This window comes from Caenorhabditis remanei, chromosome IV, assembly GCF_010183535.1.
Source record: "Caenorhabditis remanei strain PX506 chromosome IV, whole genome shotgun sequence".
Lineage (NCBI taxonomy): Eukaryota > Metazoa > Nematoda > Chromadorea > Rhabditida > Rhabditidae > Caenorhabditis > Caenorhabditis remanei.
The window spans coordinates 24,557,153-24,575,702 of record NC_071331.1 but is presented as its reverse complement, the minus strand read 5'-3'; the positions used below and the strand labels follow the sequence as shown (position 1 = coordinate 24,575,702).

Genomic DNA, 18,550 nt, shown 5'->3' with positions numbered 1-18,550 from the left:
GCAAGTATGATTTTAGGAGATTTTAAATTCAAATAAATTACCAATGTATCATTTGGGAAATTAATTCAGCCAGTGGTCTGCCAGTGGTGTCCTCCAGCTGTTCTCCCGGTTGCCCCTCTGCCAACATAAGAGGTCACCTCCTCCTCCATTATTTCCTATTCCTCACTCACACCAACCACATCGATTCAAAATGGTCCTCTCCTACCCGCCACAATTCTTCCCACTATTCTCATTATTCTCCATCGCCGCCGTCCTTGCGCCCAGCACCTACAATTCCACTAGACCACCGGAAGAGCCAAATGACAAATTTCAACTTGTTCATTCATGGTATCAACTCGGTTTTATTGCCATTTTTGTATTTCTCGGCTTCAGGAGTTGTTTGAAAGAAATCGGACGGGATGAGGGCACTGTACGTCTGGAGAAGAATCGAAAGCATTTGACAATTCTTATTCTCTATGGGTTACTGTATTTTCTTGTTGAAATTTGTATGTCATTTCGGGCTCCACCAGATTCACAAGTGCGTTTTGTTTTGTTGAAAAATTGATTCCAAAATTCAAAAAAGTATGCATCAAAGGTGCGCCAGCCGACATATTATTGAAATCGCCCCAATTGCACGCCAAATTAGGTACTCCAGGCTCGGAAACTTCGATTTTTGAAAGCAAAAGAAAAAGTGCGTCAGAGGCGCACCAGACTCAAAGATTTCTAAAAATGGAGACGGCTGGCGTGCCTCTGACGTCTTTTCTTTTGTGAAAAATAGAATTTGAAAGTCTGGCGCGCCTCTGACGCGTTTCCATATTACATGGTGCAGTTGGCGCGTAAATTTTTCAAAATCGGAATTTAAGATGAACGCGCCAAAGGCACGCCAGATGTTCAATATTTCAATTTTCATTTTCCGATACTAAGATCAATCGCGCCTTTAGCGCTTTCCACCTAATCTCAGTTTTTTCCAGATGAAATACTATACGACACTAATTGGCCAATTAATTCTGACAATTTTCATCAGCTACTACGGATTCGCAATATTTGCGACGTGTGCAATCTACTATAATTGGTTATTTATACCCACTTTCCTAGCCGGCTGTCTCTTCACCTATTTATCTATATTATACGGTATTCCCGAGTACCGAATATTGTATCGAATAGTCAGTTTTTGTGTGCCAATTGGAATCTTTGAATTGTACACTATTTGGAGTGATGACTGCATGATAGTCCACATTTTAGTATAGCAAAAATGGAGGAACGAGGGTTTTTTGATAGACATCGTCCTGTGTGAGTTGAGTTTTGTATTTATTTCACTTTTTTTTAATCTTGTTGAATAAATGACAGCCTATTCAATTCTAATAGCCTACAACAGAGTTGCGCGGAATTCCGACTTCCGGGCATTTTTTCCCTTCCGACTTCCGGATTTGAAAAAATCACTTCCTGGCCTACAAGTATGCCTGGAAAAAATGATTTACGAGGTTTGGTGTCGATTTACGGGGAGCTGACAAAAACTGACTTTTTATCACTTTTTTGGGATTTTTTCACTCAGAATAACAACATGGACTGGAAATCTATGAAATGTTCTATTTTTTGATATAAAAATCATGAAATTTGACTGAAAATCGGGTTGGATACAAAGATTTGAACTTATATATCGAAAAATGGGTAAAAATTTCATTTTTTCAAAAATCATTAAATATTTGAAACCTTATAAAATAGTCATTTCTCGACCATTTTCAGAGATTTTTAGTTCAGATTAATTGACAATTCTCGTGCTTCTCAATTTTTGGTTTATTTAGTTAAAAATTCATAAAAAATGTCCAAAAACAGCTTGAGATACAATTTTCTTTCAAAAAACTCCGATTATGTCATTTCTCAACCATTTTTTGAGATTTCTAGCTGAAATTAATGGAAATTTCAACAGTTTTTGAAGGTTTAATTAATAGATTATATAAATATCGACTAAAAAGAGTATGTTTAACCGAGGGTTCTAGTAGGCGCTTGGTAAAGAATTAATGTTTGAACAATTGAACATTTTATTCAATTTTATTATTTTTAATTATTTGAACACAAGCTGAACAATTATTGATTAATGTAATTGATTGTGCACAATCAATTATATGTCATTTTGTAATGTTGAAAATGAAAGAAATACAACAAACTCAATTTAGGTAAACAAAGGTCGAGGTATTGTCGGTAAATAATCAATCTCTCCTCTCTCGTACATTTTCGGGAGACTATAGAAAGGACTATCAAGTAGTCCGCGGCTCCAAATATACCACAGATCCAGTAGACACACCGAGAAAGTAATCATCCAACATCTATACACTTCTTCGTATTCCTGCAACAAGAAAAACGTAATTTGTTCAAAATAACACAAACATACCGGGGCTGCATACATATTCAGTAGATAGCACATGGTACCATCGATTACGATTGTTGGGATAATTAGCCAATTATAGAAAATGGCACATGTCATTAATATACCAATTAAATACAAACTGGCAAGAAGTGTGAGGATGAATTGGCCGCATTGACTCAGATAACATTTGATCTGAAATTTGCCAATAATTCGACTCGGGTTACTGTAGTTTTGCAGTTTTAGGGCGTAACTCATATGTGAGAGGTTTTTAGGTCACAAAAGTTTTTGTAAATTCCCAAAATTTTGTAAATTCCCAAAACCTCATACCTGACTGAACAGCCACAAATCCAATGGTGGACTAGAAACCCAAATTTTCGGATTTCTTGACCACCAACTCGAAACACTCCAAAATTGTCTATTCAAAAACCAAAAAGTTTTAAGAGTTTCAAAATGTTAAAAAAAAAGACAATTAGTTATTTTTTTAGCTTTTCCGCGATTTTTTTATTTTCCTCAAGTTAACAACAACAAAAAATCATATCTCACTCTAAACCGGCTCGGATTATACCAGAGATCTACATTTTGATATATTTTTCAGCTTGAGTTTTAACAATGACAAAATTGTACCTTTAACTTTAAAAAAATTCTGGCATACCTGTGAATCTGGTGGGAACCAGAATGTCATGAATACTTCCATCAGAATATAAAGAAATACAAAAACTAGAATAGCTGTTAACCGATTTCGACACCTGATAAGCCGTTCTCTTCCTTCATCCTTCTTGATTTCAGTCACCATTCTGAGAACTCCGACAATGACAAGTATTGCAAGAAAACCCAATTGATAATATGAGAGGGCAAAATGGAATCGATAGTTTTCATCCGCTTTTTTGGGTGGATCCGTTGAATAGACGTTGGGTACAAAGATACAGACGATAGCGAATAGAATGGATATAGGCAAGAATGGGAAATGATAGGAGGGTCTCAACTCCATCGATGAGGGGAATCGATAGTGGGAATGGGGGGAATGGTGGGAGAAGAAAGGGAGAAGAAAGGGTATGGCGGTGTGGAGAAGGGGAGAAGTGGTGACCTCTGGCCACCCGGGGGACCATCTGCTCGGTCAGACACAATTAACCATACTTGTCAACCGAGCCGAAACGGGCCGACACGGGCCGGAGCGTAACTCGCTTCAAACTCAATATTATGAGATCAAAAATATACCAAAATGTAGATCTTTACGAGTTCTTTGTCCGTGACCTACTACGGGCCGGATCTCTATTCGGTAATGTGCCGCGGGCCGGGCTAGAATGACTTTTTTGGCCATTTTCGCGTTTTTTGGCACTTTATCCCGGCCCGCGGCACAATTACAAATAGCCATCCGGCCCGTAGTGGGCCACGGACATAGAACTCGCTGAGATCTACATTTTGGTATATTTTTGAGCTCATAATATTGAGTTTGACGGGAGTTACGCGCCGGCCCTTGTCGGCCCGTTTCGGCCCGTTTCGGCCCGGTTTGCAAGTATGCAATTAACTCGCTTTAACAAGGGACATCTTTGGAGACGCCATTTTCAAACTACCTATAAACTTGGTCATAGGTACTTTTGGCTACTGGGTGTCAATTTCTGCAGTCAAAACCTGCTAAATGCGTCTGCGAGCCGAGTTATGAGCTCTCAAACTATTCATATGGTTTAGCTTTTTTTCATGGAATTCCAAATCGGTCGTATATACGCCACAGCGCGGTTCAGTTTCTGTTCCGCAGCGGTTTCCCTGTGTTTGTACGTTGCAAAAATGAGAATATTTTGCGTATACTACTTGTTGATTTGGAATTCCATATGAACAGGCTAAACCATATGAAAAGTTTGAGAGCTCATAACTCGGCTCGCAGATACATTTAGCAGGTTTTGACTGCAGAAATGGTCGTGATCGAAAATACCTATAACCAAATTTATAGGACCTTTGAAAGTGGCACCTCCAAAGACTTCCCTTGTAAGATGAATACCATGAGCAGAAAAATACACCAACATGTAGGTGGGCCGGATTCTAAATCATAATTGTTCCTCAAAAATGAAAATCGAAATAGTTTACAACTACGACGTTTCGCAACTACAAGATAGTTTTAGACAACGTTAGATATGACATTAGAAAGTGGCAAAATACGGAAACAATAAATCCTGGCTAGTGACAAATATGCGGTTGCGAAGTCACTTTCATTTTCTTTAATCGAATATCGGAAATGTTTTGATTATCAAAAAATGAAACATTTATCGATTACGAAAGTAGTGTCAGCATTTTTTTGATTTTCATGATTTTTACTCATTTCTAATTTTCGCTTATTTGGTGTTGACACAACATTTGACTTTTAGGTCATGGAGTCAGTTTGGAGACCTGCGACTTGAGGCTCAAAATTCCATAAAATATAGTTTCTTTGAGCAACCGAGTGAAGAACGTCAAAATTATATATATATATATATAAGTTTTCAGAGATTTAGAAGGATTTGGTTGTTTTCAGAAAGTTACAAAGGCAAACAAAAAATGCCTAAAATTGTTCGCGTGTCAGAACTTTGACCCCTTTTTCTCGAATACCATGCCTCGAAAACAAAAACTGAATATATTTTTGGAATCAGCGCTTTCTCAGCTTTCCAATGATATAGGTCACGTCTCATAACTCCAAACTGACTCCATAACCTTACCCAGTCAGTAAATACTTATTACGAATATATATTTTCTGTTAGTATCCCTAAACTTAATCCTCTAATTTGCAAATCTCCAAAACCCCGGGCAGCTTCAGATTTCCCAATTTCCCACCACAACACATTTCTAATTAGCCTCCTTCCTCCCCCCTCATGTTCTCAGATATATCCCTCCATATGTCTGCGTCTCTCTTTCTCTCTCTTTTAATCCCCCCTTCTTCCAATTTCTGCCCCCCTTAGCAACTCTTCTCCATCCAGCCCCCGTCAGCAGGTCCCCCCTTATAAAACAATCAATAAATGATGACGCTATTCGTTTCCGTCTACCCGGCAGTCTCAATTTTTCAATTACTCGTCGGAAATCGATTCGTTTTCTCTACGGACCCACAGATATCCAAAATTAGTCAACAACTAAAATTTATTTCTCAATACGACTATCCACAAATCATCTACCTGGCACTTCTCATACTCATAGCCGTGCCCCGAATAGCCAATGCGATAAAAGCGCCCGACGAGCCCCAGCGATTGGAGAAACACAAGAAATGGATGGTTTATGTGGTGAACTATGGCATATTTCAAGCGGTTTTCTGTATTTTTATGAGTTTTCTGTATGATGCGGATGATGAGGTGAGCCTTTTTTTATTACTCAAAAATCTCAAATTTTTTAGTTTCTTCTGATTTTTCTTTGCATTTTTCATAGCTTTAAGTTATTTTCCATCATATTAACAAAAAACAAAAGAAAAATCTCGCATGTGGGCTCGAACCCCGGTACCTCGGAACCATAGCAACCCGTCTACCTTGATCACAGGGGCAACGACCAAAATTGGCCTAGAAACTTCAAATTTCTTGGGTTTTCCTAGATTTTTTGCATTTTTAGTAACTTTAGGTTATTTTGTGTTGTTTTATTCAGAAACAAAAGAAAAATCTCGCAGGTGGGCTCGAACCCTGGTACCTCTGAACCATAGTCTACCTTAACCACAGGGGCACCACTGGAATCGATCAAAAATCGTAAAAACGTGTCAAAACATGACGAAAACCAGGATAACCTGGTTTTTGAAAGTTTTCACATAAAAATGATCATTTATACTCGTTTTTGGAAAAAATGAAAATTTTCAAAAAATTTTTTTTTTTGAAAAATCGGAAATTTTTTATTGTTTCTGAATTTTTTGCATTTTAAGTGTTCTCAAACCATTTAAAGTCATTTTAACAAAAAACAAAAGAAAAATCTCGCAGGTGGGCTCGAACCCCGGTACCTCGGAACCTTAACCACTCGGCCACCACTAAAAACCACTGCGAAGGTCTAAAATCCAAGTTTTTTGTACTTTTAGTATCCCTGACTAATTTTCTATCATTCTTTTGAAAAAACCTGAAAAATTCCAAAACTCCAAAATTTTCAAAAAATTTCAGACCAGATACATCATCACCACAGTATCACAACTACCCACAGTCATTCTTATCGCGTGTTTCGGTTTGCCCTACTTCTTCACGTGTGTAATTGACTATAATTGGCCAATTATCGCAGCACTAATTGCCACAATACTGACTTCTTTCCCTTTGATACACTTTCAGCCAAATGTAAGTCGGTGGCCGGGGGACTAGTTTTGTGTTTCTAGGCCACCAATTCAATATTTCAGTGTTACGCATTCCTAATTGTTCCCTGGTGTTTTATGATCTACTTTGGCCTATTGGAACTCTATTTGATGCATATCGACCGGATATACGATGGATTGTTTCATGAGATCAATCGTCTTGAGTTGGACCCCTTCGAGTGATAAATAATTACGGTTTAATAAAATATTTTTATTTTGAAATTGTTCTCATTGTATAGAGCAGGAAAAGGGCTACATTTTAGTAATTGACCATTTTTTGATAGCAATTCAGGGGGCGGAGATAGAGACGCAGAGAAGTGAGAGGGTATCTCGTTGTCTCCTGGGGTGCCAATCTTATTACGCCTGTATCTCAGAAAGGGGCGGAGCTTATAAAAAGTTGTGAACTATAAAAATAATGTACTTGAAATTTGCTACATTTTGATAGTTGACAACTTTTTATAAGCTCCGCCCCTTTTTGAGATACAGGCGTAATGAGATTGGGGTAAAAAACGAAGAGACGGCAAAGGCGCGCCAGATGATTTACACTTTTCGAGTATATTTATTATGGAACGCGTCAAAGGCACGCCAGACTCGGGAATTCAAAAACTATGAACCAGATGGCGTGTCTTTGACGCGTTTTTCAAAAAAATTTCAGTTTTTAAGAAGACTGGCGCGCCTTGTACGCTTCCTAACTTCAGGGAACTGGGGCGCCGTTGGCGCGTTTCTGAGGAAATTTCACTTTTCGACTGTTTGGTGTGCATTTAGCGCGATTTTTAACCATTTTTTCAGTTTTTTTGCGACAATAAGACACTCTCAATCCAATCCATTCATAATATCTGTACAGAAACCGAGTTTTTGCAAGAGAACAAAACACAGAACGAGTATATCCGGGTGTGGGGGTTGAAATGAAAGAGTTACGGGTATCGAATAATAGAATTTCAGCCAAAAAAAGTAACAAAAAAAACAGGAAACCCGCTTATAGAGGTATAGAGAGGACCTATCTGAGAGACGGATGATGGAGAGATGTACAATAATACATATTAATAAAACAAAAAAAAAGGAATCTTAGAGACTCAATATCATACCGGACGGAGAAGTGGTTACACGGATTTTCAGGAGGGTTTGAAAGAGAAATGGAACAGAGAAATAAGGCATTAATACGGGAGAGTAGAACACTTTGGGGGGGAAGCTCCGCCCACTAAAAGGGGCGGAGCTTCTCGAAAAAAATAGAAATTTAATTTACACACACAAACAAAAAGAATAAATTAGTATTTATTAATAATTAATTCCTGGAGTTCTTTCTTATCCCAAAACGGATTGCAAGACGGGCGGCCAGTAGACGGCGGCCACATTCACAATGAGACGGAGATCCGAATGGTCGCAACCGATTATGGTACGCACGCGGTCCGGTGTCAGTTGTGGAGAGTTCGGGTGTTTCTGAAAGAACGTTTTCGTTATTTTGAACTGAAAATGACTGGAAAAAACGCGTCAAAGGCGCACCAGATGAGTCAAAATTTTCAGTTCATGTGATATGGAAACGCGCCAAAGGCACGCCAGACTCTGAAATTTCATTTTTCAAAGCGAAAGAAAGCGCGTTAAAGGCACGCCAGACACGCCACGATTTTGAGAAACCTTAGAGTCTGGCGTGCCTTTGGCGCGATTCCGATAGTTTTCAAGATTCTTTCTGGGGCTCCTTAGACGCGTTTTGACCAGCTTTCAAAAAATCCGAATTTCAGTCCATCTGGCGTGCCTCTAACGCGCTTTCTTTCGTCAAAAATCGGAAACTAAGAGTCTGGCGTGCAGTTGGCGCGTTTTTTGCAAGTTTTCAGTTTCTAAGGAGCTGGCGTGCCTTTAACACGCTCTAACTTCTTCGAATCAAGGAGCTGGGGTGCCGTTGGCGCGTTTTGAATAAAAGGCAGTCTGGTGTGCCTTTGACGCGTTTTCTATGGCATTTTCGCGGTTTTTACACAGAATTTTCAGAATTTCAGTCTGTCTGGCGCGCGTTCCTTACCGATTGATCACTTCTGACGAGCTCAACCAACGTGAGACTCTTTCCAACGATATGAGCCAACGAGTCCTCAATAATTCCGACGAGAAACTCGGCAGTCGCCGGCACCGCATCATGAATCCCCACGAATTGCTCCAACATAGCGACAACGGATTCAGAGGGTGACGTCACCTCGTCGGAGCCTTCAGATGATAACACTTTCACCGTCATCTGTTCAATGTCGGCGACGATTAGGACGTTCTCCGGATTCGATGGATCACAGATGGACGATGTGGATTGAGAGGAGGAGGAGGCGACTGATTGGTGGTGGATTGTGGTGGATGTGGTTGAGGAGCGGTGGCATGGAGAGTCGTTGCAACGCACTTCGTCGAACATTCTGGAAGAAGAAATGGAATGGCCTGACTATCCAAATGACGGGTTTTCTAGGCCACCACCTTCAGAGCTTTGTAACTAGCTTCAAAATTCATATTATTGAATTTTGAAACCACTCCCAAATAGCCCATTTTCAGATCTTTCAATAACTCGTCTTTTTGTGAATTCTAAACACACTATCAGATAGCCCGATTCCCCAGCCTTTTAATCGTGGCCTAACTTTCCACGAAACGAATTTTCTAGGCCACCAACTTCAGAGCGTCAAATTTTACTCTAAAATTGACGATTTTACGTTTCAGAAACACCTGTAAATGGCTTATGTTTTGAGCTTTCTACTCGTGGCCTAACTTCCCAAAAAACGGATTTTCTAGGCCACCAACTTCAAAGCTTTATAACTCGCTTCAAAATCCATATTACTGAATTCTGGAAGCACCATTGGATAGATGATTTCCGCGGCTTTTCAGTCATGGCCTAACTTCCCAAAAAGCCGATTTTCTAGGCCACCAACTTCAGAGTTTCATAACTCGCTTCAAAATCTACATTTTCCGAATCTAAAACCACTCCCGAACAGCCCGATTCCAGAGCTCATCGGTCATGGCCTAACTTCCCAAAAAGCGGATTTTCTAGGCCATCTCTTACCTCGAATAAACGTCGGGCATATTCGCATTGCTTTTCATCAACGCTGACAACACGAAATGCGGACAATAGTTGTCGAGTGGTCCAGCGAACATCGACCGCCCGAGTCCCTCGGAATTCGGTCGTGGAACCCACATGTCCTCTGCGTCGGCGATTGTCGGACAACACGGAAAGTCGACTCGATCGATCACGCAGACGCTGTGCGAGTGCGTGGTCGAAATTACCGTGATCTGCAAGAATATTGGAAATTGGATTGAGAAAACGCGTCAAAGGTACGCCGAAAGCTGTCAAAAACGAGCGAAAGGTACGCCAGATAGCTCAAAATCTGTTTCTAGGTCTAAAAATCCCTAAAATCACTTAATGTCAATCAAAAACGCGTCAAAGACACGCCCGACAGCTCAAAATTGACAGAATTGGTCTCAGTACTTTCGGATTGAGAAAACGTGTGCGTCAAAGGAACCCCAGATATTATAGCTCAAAACAGGTTCCCTGAATTCTCACTGATTTTGGATTAAGAAACGCGTCTAAGGTACGCCAGACAGCTTAAAAACAGACTTCTGGACATAAAAACGCGTCTCTGGCACGCCAGATAACTCAAAATCAGTTTATATGTCGAAAAATGGCTAAAATCACTCATTTTCAATCAGAAAAACGCGTCCCAGGCACGCTAGACATCTCAAACATCTCATTTTCAGCAGATTTTCAGCGCAAATCTACCTCAGTACTCATCGCCACATCAGCATCCAACAACGCGGCGGCTGTCGACGTCGACGGCGCATTCTCATCCATCATATTGTTATTTCGAAGTCGTCGCATCATTGCCACCGACGACGTCTCCTCGGGATGATGTGGATTCAGGATTACGGTAGAGCCGGATGGTGTCGTCGCCGATCCATTCGCAATGAAACCGTTTGTCTTCTGACTTTTTATCAAATTATTCAGATTCTGATGATGATGGGCACATCCGAGCATCGAGGCGGGCGATCCGGAAACGTCGATTGGCGAGAACGGTTGTTCGGTTGGCACTTCCCACATCTTGTCACTGTCTGGAATGAGAGATGGATTTGAATGCGTTAAAGGTGCGCCAAAACGGTCTGAAAATCCGAAAAACCCACTCAAAATAGGTTTTCCTATCAGGAAACGCGCCAAATGTGCCCCAGATAGCTCAAAATCATTGGATTTTTAAACAGAAAACGCGCTAAAGATGCACCAGATAGTCAGAAATGGCTTAAACATTTCAAATCGCGTCAAAGGCGCACCAGTTTTCTCAGAAATCTAAAGTAGTTAGAACGCACCAAAAGCACTATCGGAATCGCGTCAAAGGCACGACAGTTGATTCACTCGATGAAAGGAGCGCCCATGACACGCCAGATCGTCTAGAATTTAAAAAACGCGTCCCTAGGCGCGCCAGACGAATCAAGATCAGGGATAATTCGTCTAAATCAAAACTGCCATATTTCCTATAAAAATAACGCGCCAAAGACACGCCAGCCGTTGTGCTTACCAATATGTTGTACTGCGGAGCATCGAATAAAGAACGAAAGAACGGAGCAAACGGAGGCGAGAATCTCGACATCATCGCCGAGAATACACAACTTTGCTGATCTCATATTTCCGCAGGCTCCCGAAATTTCGAGATATTGAGCCATGAGGGCGTTATAGCCGACCGTCGGAGCGCCTTCTTTCGAGTTCATTCCGAAGAGGGTGTTTTGCTTTTGTTTTCGATCCATATTGACGAGCGGTGGGGAGGCGACACTGGCGACCCACGACATGTGATGCATGAGAAGGGCGGTGACCAGGTTGGATAGGAAACTGAAAGAAATTGGCGATGAGAATGTGGTGGAAGATTGAGATCCTGGATCTAGGATCTAGGATAGGGTACAGTAACCATTATAGGATCCAAAAACCTCTTGGATCCAGGATAGGGTAGAGTTACCCCCACGGGATCCTAAAAGCTATTGGATCCTGGATCTAGAATAAGATACAGTAACCACCATAGGATCCAGGATCCAGGATAGGGTACAGTAATCCATAGGATCCGAAAAGCTCTTGGATCCAGGATCCAGGATAGGGTACAGTAACCCCCATGGTATCCGATAAGTTCTTGGATCCAGGATCCTGGATCCAAGATCAGGTACAGTAACCCAAAGGATCCGAAAGGCTCTTGGATCCTGGATCGAGGATCTAGGATGAGGTACAGTAACCCATAGGATCTTGAAATCCTGGAAATTTCAAAGCGATCCTAGAAGCCTACTGTAAGCTTTCCCAGATCCAATCCTTGCGATTACTGTAGCCAACTATAGCAGGATCCATAATTTCTGATTCTAACAGATTCTGGATGGCGGGTTACTTACTGTAGGCCGATCCTAGTCGATCCTAGATCCCGTTCTACAAATTGGAACTCAGAGATTACTGTAGCCTATCCTAGCCGATCCTATAGAGTGGATCCTAGAGATTACTGTAGCCTAGTCCTGGATCCAAATCCATTCTATCTATAAACTCACTATCCAGCCTCCTTTCTATCGTATTTCCGCACCAAATACGCCAGCTGCTCACAAAACTCCGTCGCCAACGTCCGTCCATCCAGATGGCACTTCTCATTCAGTGCCAACCAATACGGATGTTTCAGTCGTGGTGCATTATGCAGTTGGCATATGATCTCAGTCAGTTCCTCCCACGATTTCGAGATATTCTGAAGAAATGTCGACGGATGGCCAGCGGCGTTTATGATTCGTGTCTCGAGACGAGACATCTCCGATTCGATGAGTGGTATGTGTTGCATTAGGAAACATCTCTGTTGGATTGGAACCAGAATTCCCAGGGCGACGTTTCGCATATTCTGCATTGACATCGGATGACCGTCTGTGTCGTCTGCTTGCGAGGAACTCATCGAACTCATTCGGGAACGCGCTTTCAGTGACGATGGTATTGGAACGGCCGCTGAAAATGGTGTCAATTTATTGTGGCCTAACTTTTCCTTGTTTTCTAGGCCATTCGGATGTTAGCTCAAAATTGATTTATTCAGATTCTTAAAGTACTATCGAATATGGCCTAACTTTCCAAAAAAGTGGATTTCTAGGCCATCCATCGATAACTCGGCTCAAAATCTTTATTTTCAGCTCCAGAAAAGACTGTCAGATAGCTCAGATTCACATTTTAGGCCTAAAGTTCCAAAAAAGTGGTTTTCTAGACCATCAGTCAAAATTGGCTCAAAATCCATATTTTCAGCACCAGAAAACGCTGTCAGATAGCTTAAAATCACATCTTTGGCCTAACTTTTCCAAAAATGTGGATTTCTAGGCCATCAACCCGTAACTTGGCTCAAAATCCATATTTTCAGATTCTGAAAGCACTGTCATACAGCTTAGATTCAGCGCTCTCAATTGGGGATAACTCGGCTTAAAATTCATATTTTCGGATTCTAAAAACACTGTCAGATAGCTCAGATTCAGGGGTCTCAATTGGGGATAACTCGGCTTAAAATCCATATTTTCAGATTCTGAAAACACTGTCAGATAGCTCAGATTCAGGGGTCTCAATTGGGGATAACTCGGCTTAAAATTCATATTTTCGGATTCTAAAAACACTGTCAGATAGCTCAGATTCAGGGGTCTCAATTGGGGATAACTCGGCTTAAAATCCATATTTTCAGATTCTGAAAACACTGTCAGATAGCTCAGATTCAGGGGTCTCAATTGGGGATAACTCGGCTTAAAATCCATATTTTCAGATTCTGAAAACACTGTCAGATAGCTCAGATTCAGGGGTCTCAATTGGGGATAACTCGGCTTAAAATCCATATTTTCAGATTCTGAAAACACTGTCAGATAGCTCAGATTCAGGGGTCTCAATTGGGGATAACTCGGCTCCAAATCCATATTTTCAGATTCTGAAAACACTGTCAGATAGCTCAGATTCAGGGGTCTCAATTGGGGATAACTCGGCTTAAAATCCATATTTTCAGATTCTGAAAACACTGTCAGATAGCTCAGATTCAGGGGTCTCAATTGGGGATAACTCGGCTTAAAATCCATATTTTCAGATTCTGAAAACACTGTCAGATAGCTCAGATTCAGGGGTCTCAATTGGGGATAACTCGGCTTAAAATCCATATTTTCAGATTCTGAAAACACTGTCAGATAGCTCAGATTCAGGGGTCTCAATTGGGGATAACTCGGCTTAAAATCCATATTTTCAGATTCTGAAAACACTGTCAGATAGCTCAGATTCAGGGGTCTCAATTGGGGATAACTCGGCTTAAAATCCATATTTTCAGATTCTGAAAACACTGTCAGATAGCTCAGATTCAGGGGTCTCAATTGGGGATAACTCGGCTTAAAATCCATATTTTCAGATTCTGAAAACACTGTCAGATAGCTCAGATTCAGGGGTCTCAATTGGGGATAACTCGGCTTAAAATCCATATTTTCAGATTCTGAAAACACTGTCAGATAGCTCAGATTCAGGGGTCTCAATTGGGGATAACTCGGCTTAAAATCCATATTTTCAGATTCTGAAAACACTGTCAGATAGCTCAGATTCAGGGGTCTCAATTGGGGATAACTCGGCTCCAAATCCATATTTTCAGATTCTGAAAACACTGTCAGATAGCTCAGATTCAGGGGTCTCAATTGGGGATAACTCGGCTTAAAATCCATATTTTCAGATTCTGAAAACACTGTCAGATAGCTCAGATTCAGGGGTCTCAATTGGGGATAACTCGGCTTAAAATCCATATTTTCAGATTCTGAAAACACTGTCAGATAGCTCAGATTCAGGGGTCTCAATTGGGGATAACTCGGCTTAAAATCCATATTTTCAGATTCTGAAAACACTGTCAGATAGCTCAGATTCAGGGGTCTCAATTGGGGATAACTCGGCTTAAAATCCATATTTTCAGATTCTGAAAACACTGTCAGATAGCTCAGATTCAGGGGTCTCAATTGGGGATAACTCGGCTTAAAATCCATATTTTCAGATTCTGAAAACACTGTCAGATAGCTCAGATTCAGCGCTCTCAATTGGGGATAACTCGGCTCCAAATCCATATTTTCAGATTCTGAAAACTCACAAGTCTCACTCAAACTAGTCGTCACAGCCATCTGCCTTCTTCTCGCCTTCGAAATCCGATGAGGCGGTGAGAACGCTCTCGGCAAACTCATCGACGATGATCCGCCGGGCGATCCGAACAAATTCTGATGCGAATCGTATGAATCGTCCTCTCCAAAAGTGATCGATATGTGACGGACACGATTGAATCCCTCCGGTGTCGTCATTATCGATTTCGATGTTCGAGTTCTCCATCCGTCGAGCGATTTGACGGTACTTTGGGAATCTGAATCAGATGACGTCGCCGCTGCGTCGAGAAGATGGTTACGGAGGACGGTGGCGGCGGCAGGTGGTGGAAGGGCTCCTTTTCGGCTCTTTGGAATGGCGAATGTCTTGCTGACGAGAATTGTCTCTTGGTCTCTGGAAATTTTGGATTTAAGAGGAAGAAAATGTGAAAAATGGCTGAAAATGACTGAAAATCGGTGATTTTCAGACAAAAATGGACGATTCTACCAGATTTTCGGCCATTTTCAACCAAAAAAGATGAAAAAATGGCTGAAAATGACTGAAATTTGTCTGAAAACCAGAATTTTGGAAGACTTTTGGATGTTTTTAGCGGATTTTTTAGCCAACTACAGTCAAATATTGTCTATTTGTCAGCCAAAAATAGCGAATGAAAAGGTGATAATCGGTTCAAAACCCGAATTTTGGATGATTTTTGGTCAAAAATGAAAGTTTTTAGCGGATTTTCAGCCAAAAATTGCCCATTTTCAGCCAAAATTGCCTATTTTCAACCAAAAATTGCCCATTCTCAGCCAAAATTAATGGATTTTGGATAATTTTTGGTCAAAATAGGGCATTTTTAGAGGATTTTCAGCCCGATTTTTGCTATTTTCAGACAAAAAACTCACTCTAACACATGAATCCTGAACGACTCGTTCGTTTTCAGATTCGGCACCGCACCGAATATCATTTGTGACAATTTCTGCGTATCCTTTCGCCGTCTCAAAAACTGAAATTCTCCACACGCCGAGAGGGATCGTTTCGCCGGATGGATACCGTATCTCACGGGGATTACTGTAGCCGTGTCGTAGAGCACACGCGATTCCGCTTCGATTAGTATCATTCGCATATCGGAGTGGGCGAGGGAACCACTGCTTTGATAGCTGAAAGAGAGATGAGATATGAGAGGTTGAGAGGACTAGAAATCCCTAATATAGGATTTCTAGGCCATCTGGAAATCGGTAAAACCGATGGGGAAAATGGTGGCCTAGAAATACAATTTTTGCGATTTCTAGGCCAGCAATTTCAAAATCTTGGTAATTTGCTTCAAAATCAAGATTCCAGAACTCTAGAAGCACTATCAGATAGCATATTTTAAGAGTTTTCTAGCCGTGGCCTAACTTCCCAAAAATTGGTTTTTCTAGGCCACGAATTCAAATTGTGGATAACTGGCTTCAGAAATTGGATTTCAAATATCTGAAACTACTGTGAGAGAAACAATTTTCAGCAGCGTTTCGTCATGGCCTAACTTCCCAAAAATTGGTTTTCTATGCCACCAACTTTAAAACCTTCGTAACTTGCTTTAAAATCAAGATTTCAGATTCTAAAAACCCCTGTCATATAGCTTAGATTCAGAGCTTTCTAGCCGTGGCCTAACTTCCCAAAAATTGGTTTTCTAGGCCACGAATTCAAATTGTTCATAACTCGCTTCTATTTCAACATTTCAGAATTCTAGAAGCACCGTAGCCATGGCCTAACTTCCCAAATCCCACAATTTCTATTCCACTCACTAGGGACTTCGATGCTTAAACTTGGGTGGCCTCTCATTCGGATCGTGATCCTCCGTATTCCGACGTCTTCTCGAGGCGATTCTGGCGATGTTCGCAGCGTGTCGAGAGTGGAGTTCTTGTTGGTACTGTTGCAGGTGTCCAGCTGAAACTTTTAAGCGGTTTCGGGGGGAAAATTGACTGAAAATCTTGAATTTTAGACCATTTTTAGCCGATTTTCAGCTAAAAATTGGTCAAAATTGGCGGAAAATTTCATAATTTTGTGTCTTTTTCAGGTTCCAAAACTCACGACTAGAATGCTGCCGTCTGTGACCAATCCCTACTCCAGATCCCGTTCGAATCGATACAACTGATAGAGGAAGGGGAGGAGCGAGAACAGATGACGTCGATGGAGATGACGTCATCGTCGTAGTCGTCGTCGTTCCAATCATAAAATCAATCGAATTCGCTGTTGACGAGGGACTCAGAAAGACGCCGGCTGATGATGACGTCGACGCTCCAGATGATGACGGTGGGCGGGGCGGTAAGTGGAGATCACTTTCTTCCGAGGATGCTGAAAGAAAAAAACGCGTCAAAAGGTACGCCAGATGTGAAAATTTCCAAAATTCTTAAGCTCCGCCCACTTTTAGGCCACGCCCCTTTTAGGCCACGCCCATTTTCAAAAACGCGTCAAAGGGGCGCCAGCCACTGATTTTGGTGCATTTCGACATGAGGCTCTGCTAATTTTCACAAAACGCGTCAAAGGTACGCCAGACAGTGAAATTGCGGGATTTTTCAAACTGAATTCTGAATGTTAGGCTCCGCCCACTTCTAGGCCACGCCCATTTTCAGAGAAACGCGTCAAAAGGTGCGCCAGACACGTTTTCGGTTGTGAAAAACGCGTCAAAAGGCGCCCCTGACGGCAATTTTTGTGAATTTTCTCAAAAACGCGTCAAAGGTGCGCCAGACGTCATTTTCAGACTATTTTTTCGCGAATTTTATCATTTTCTGGTCATTTTTCGTCAAATTTTCCATTTTTTCCCACTAAAATCGTCAACTCACAATCAGTTTTCCGCCGTTTTGCGCGAAAAAAGTTCTTAACATAGGTGGCCATGCTGCTGCTGTTTTGCGGAATCTCTTTCTCTTCGTCTTCCAGGAAAGACTCACGGTGGATGATGAGGTGGTTCGAGTAGGAGGGGAAGTGGTGAAGTGGATAGAGGGAGGAGAGAAGATATTCTGAAAAAAAGTGGAGAAAAATTATGGAAATTCGGAAAAAAATTGAGGAAAAATGAAGAAAAATAGATTAAAATCGGCGAAAATCGGCTAAAAATGACAAAAAAACGGAGTAAACTGGCTGAAAATGTTGAGAAATATCTAAAAATCGAGGAAAAATGGCTGAAAATCGGCGAAAAACGGAGTAAACTGGCTGAAACCTAGCTGGAAATCATGAAAAATCTCTAAAAATCGGCTAAAAATGTTGAAAATCTATTTGAAATTTCGGACAATCGAGCGAAAAACCTGAAGAATTGAGAGAAAATGGGTTTTAAAATACGCTAAAAACTGGAGGAATACGAGAAAATTTCAGAAATTTTGTCTGAAAATGATGGAAAATGGTTGAAAAATCGCCTCAAAATAAGATACTTGACTGTAAATCGGGGAATAATTATAGAAATTGAGGAAAAAATAGCTGAAACTTGGCTCGGAAACAGCTGATAATGAGAGAAGTGAGTCAAAATCCCAGAAAACTGTCTAAAAATGCGTTAAATGGCTGAAAATTTGCTGAATCTAGGAAAATCTGAGAAAGTTGCACTAAAAATCATCTAAAAATAGCGAAAACGAGGCGAAAATTCCTAGAAAATCGAGCGAAAACCGATCAAAAACCTCCAGAAGAAGGAAAACTCGCCGAAAAATCTCGTGGAATTTTTGATAACTCGAGAGAAAAAATGAATGGAATAATTCATGATCTCGTTGAGAAACTTGGGTTAGGAAATGCACAGATATCCCGTCATATCTTTCTCAATCGGAATGAGCAAGGCGACTAGAATTCGAAAATACTAGACACTTTCCACAAGTAGGACAATGAATCTAGAGATTCTGAAGCC

At 41.1% G+C, this 18,550-nt stretch overlaps 3 protein-coding genes across 3 annotated transcripts; 1 reads left to right on the top strand and 2 right to left on the bottom strand.

Moving 5' to 3' along the window:
- Positions 1-2,149: 2,149 nt before the first annotated feature.
- On the bottom strand, positions 2,150-3,332 carry GCK72_016115 (uncharacterized protein; the record flags this gene model as incomplete). The annotated part of the gene is made up of 3 exons (XM_003094766.2): positions 2,150-2,323; positions 2,369-2,536; positions 2,997-3,332. 3 exons carry the CDS (start codon positions 3,330-3,332, stop codon positions 2,150-2,152), a joined length of 678 nt encoding a protein of 225 aa, XP_003094814.2.
- A 1,993-nt stretch (positions 3,333-5,325) lies between these two features.
- Positions 5,326-6,797, top strand: GCK72_016114 (uncharacterized protein; the record flags this gene model as incomplete). The annotated part of the gene is made up of 3 exons (XM_003094777.2): positions 5,326-5,652; positions 6,433-6,600; positions 6,660-6,797. 3 exons carry the CDS (start codon positions 5,326-5,328, stop codon positions 6,795-6,797), a joined length of 633 nt encoding a protein of 210 aa, XP_003094825.2.
- Positions 6,798-7,916: 1,119 nt separating this feature from the next.
- GCK72_016113 (uncharacterized protein) lies at positions 7,917-17,562 on the bottom strand (the record flags this gene model as incomplete). Its single annotated transcript, XM_053731331.1, has 11 exons — positions 7,917-8,051; positions 8,626-8,998; positions 9,634-9,860; positions 10,348-10,676; positions 11,135-11,442; positions 12,135-12,570; positions 14,702-15,099; positions 15,591-15,845; positions 16,473-16,614; positions 16,759-17,022; positions 17,511-17,562. The coding sequence occupies 11 exons, from the start codon at positions 17,560-17,562 to the stop codon at positions 7,917-7,919; spliced, it is 2,919 nt and encodes a 972-aa protein (XP_053586103.1).
- Positions 17,563-18,550: the final 988 nt, after the last annotated feature.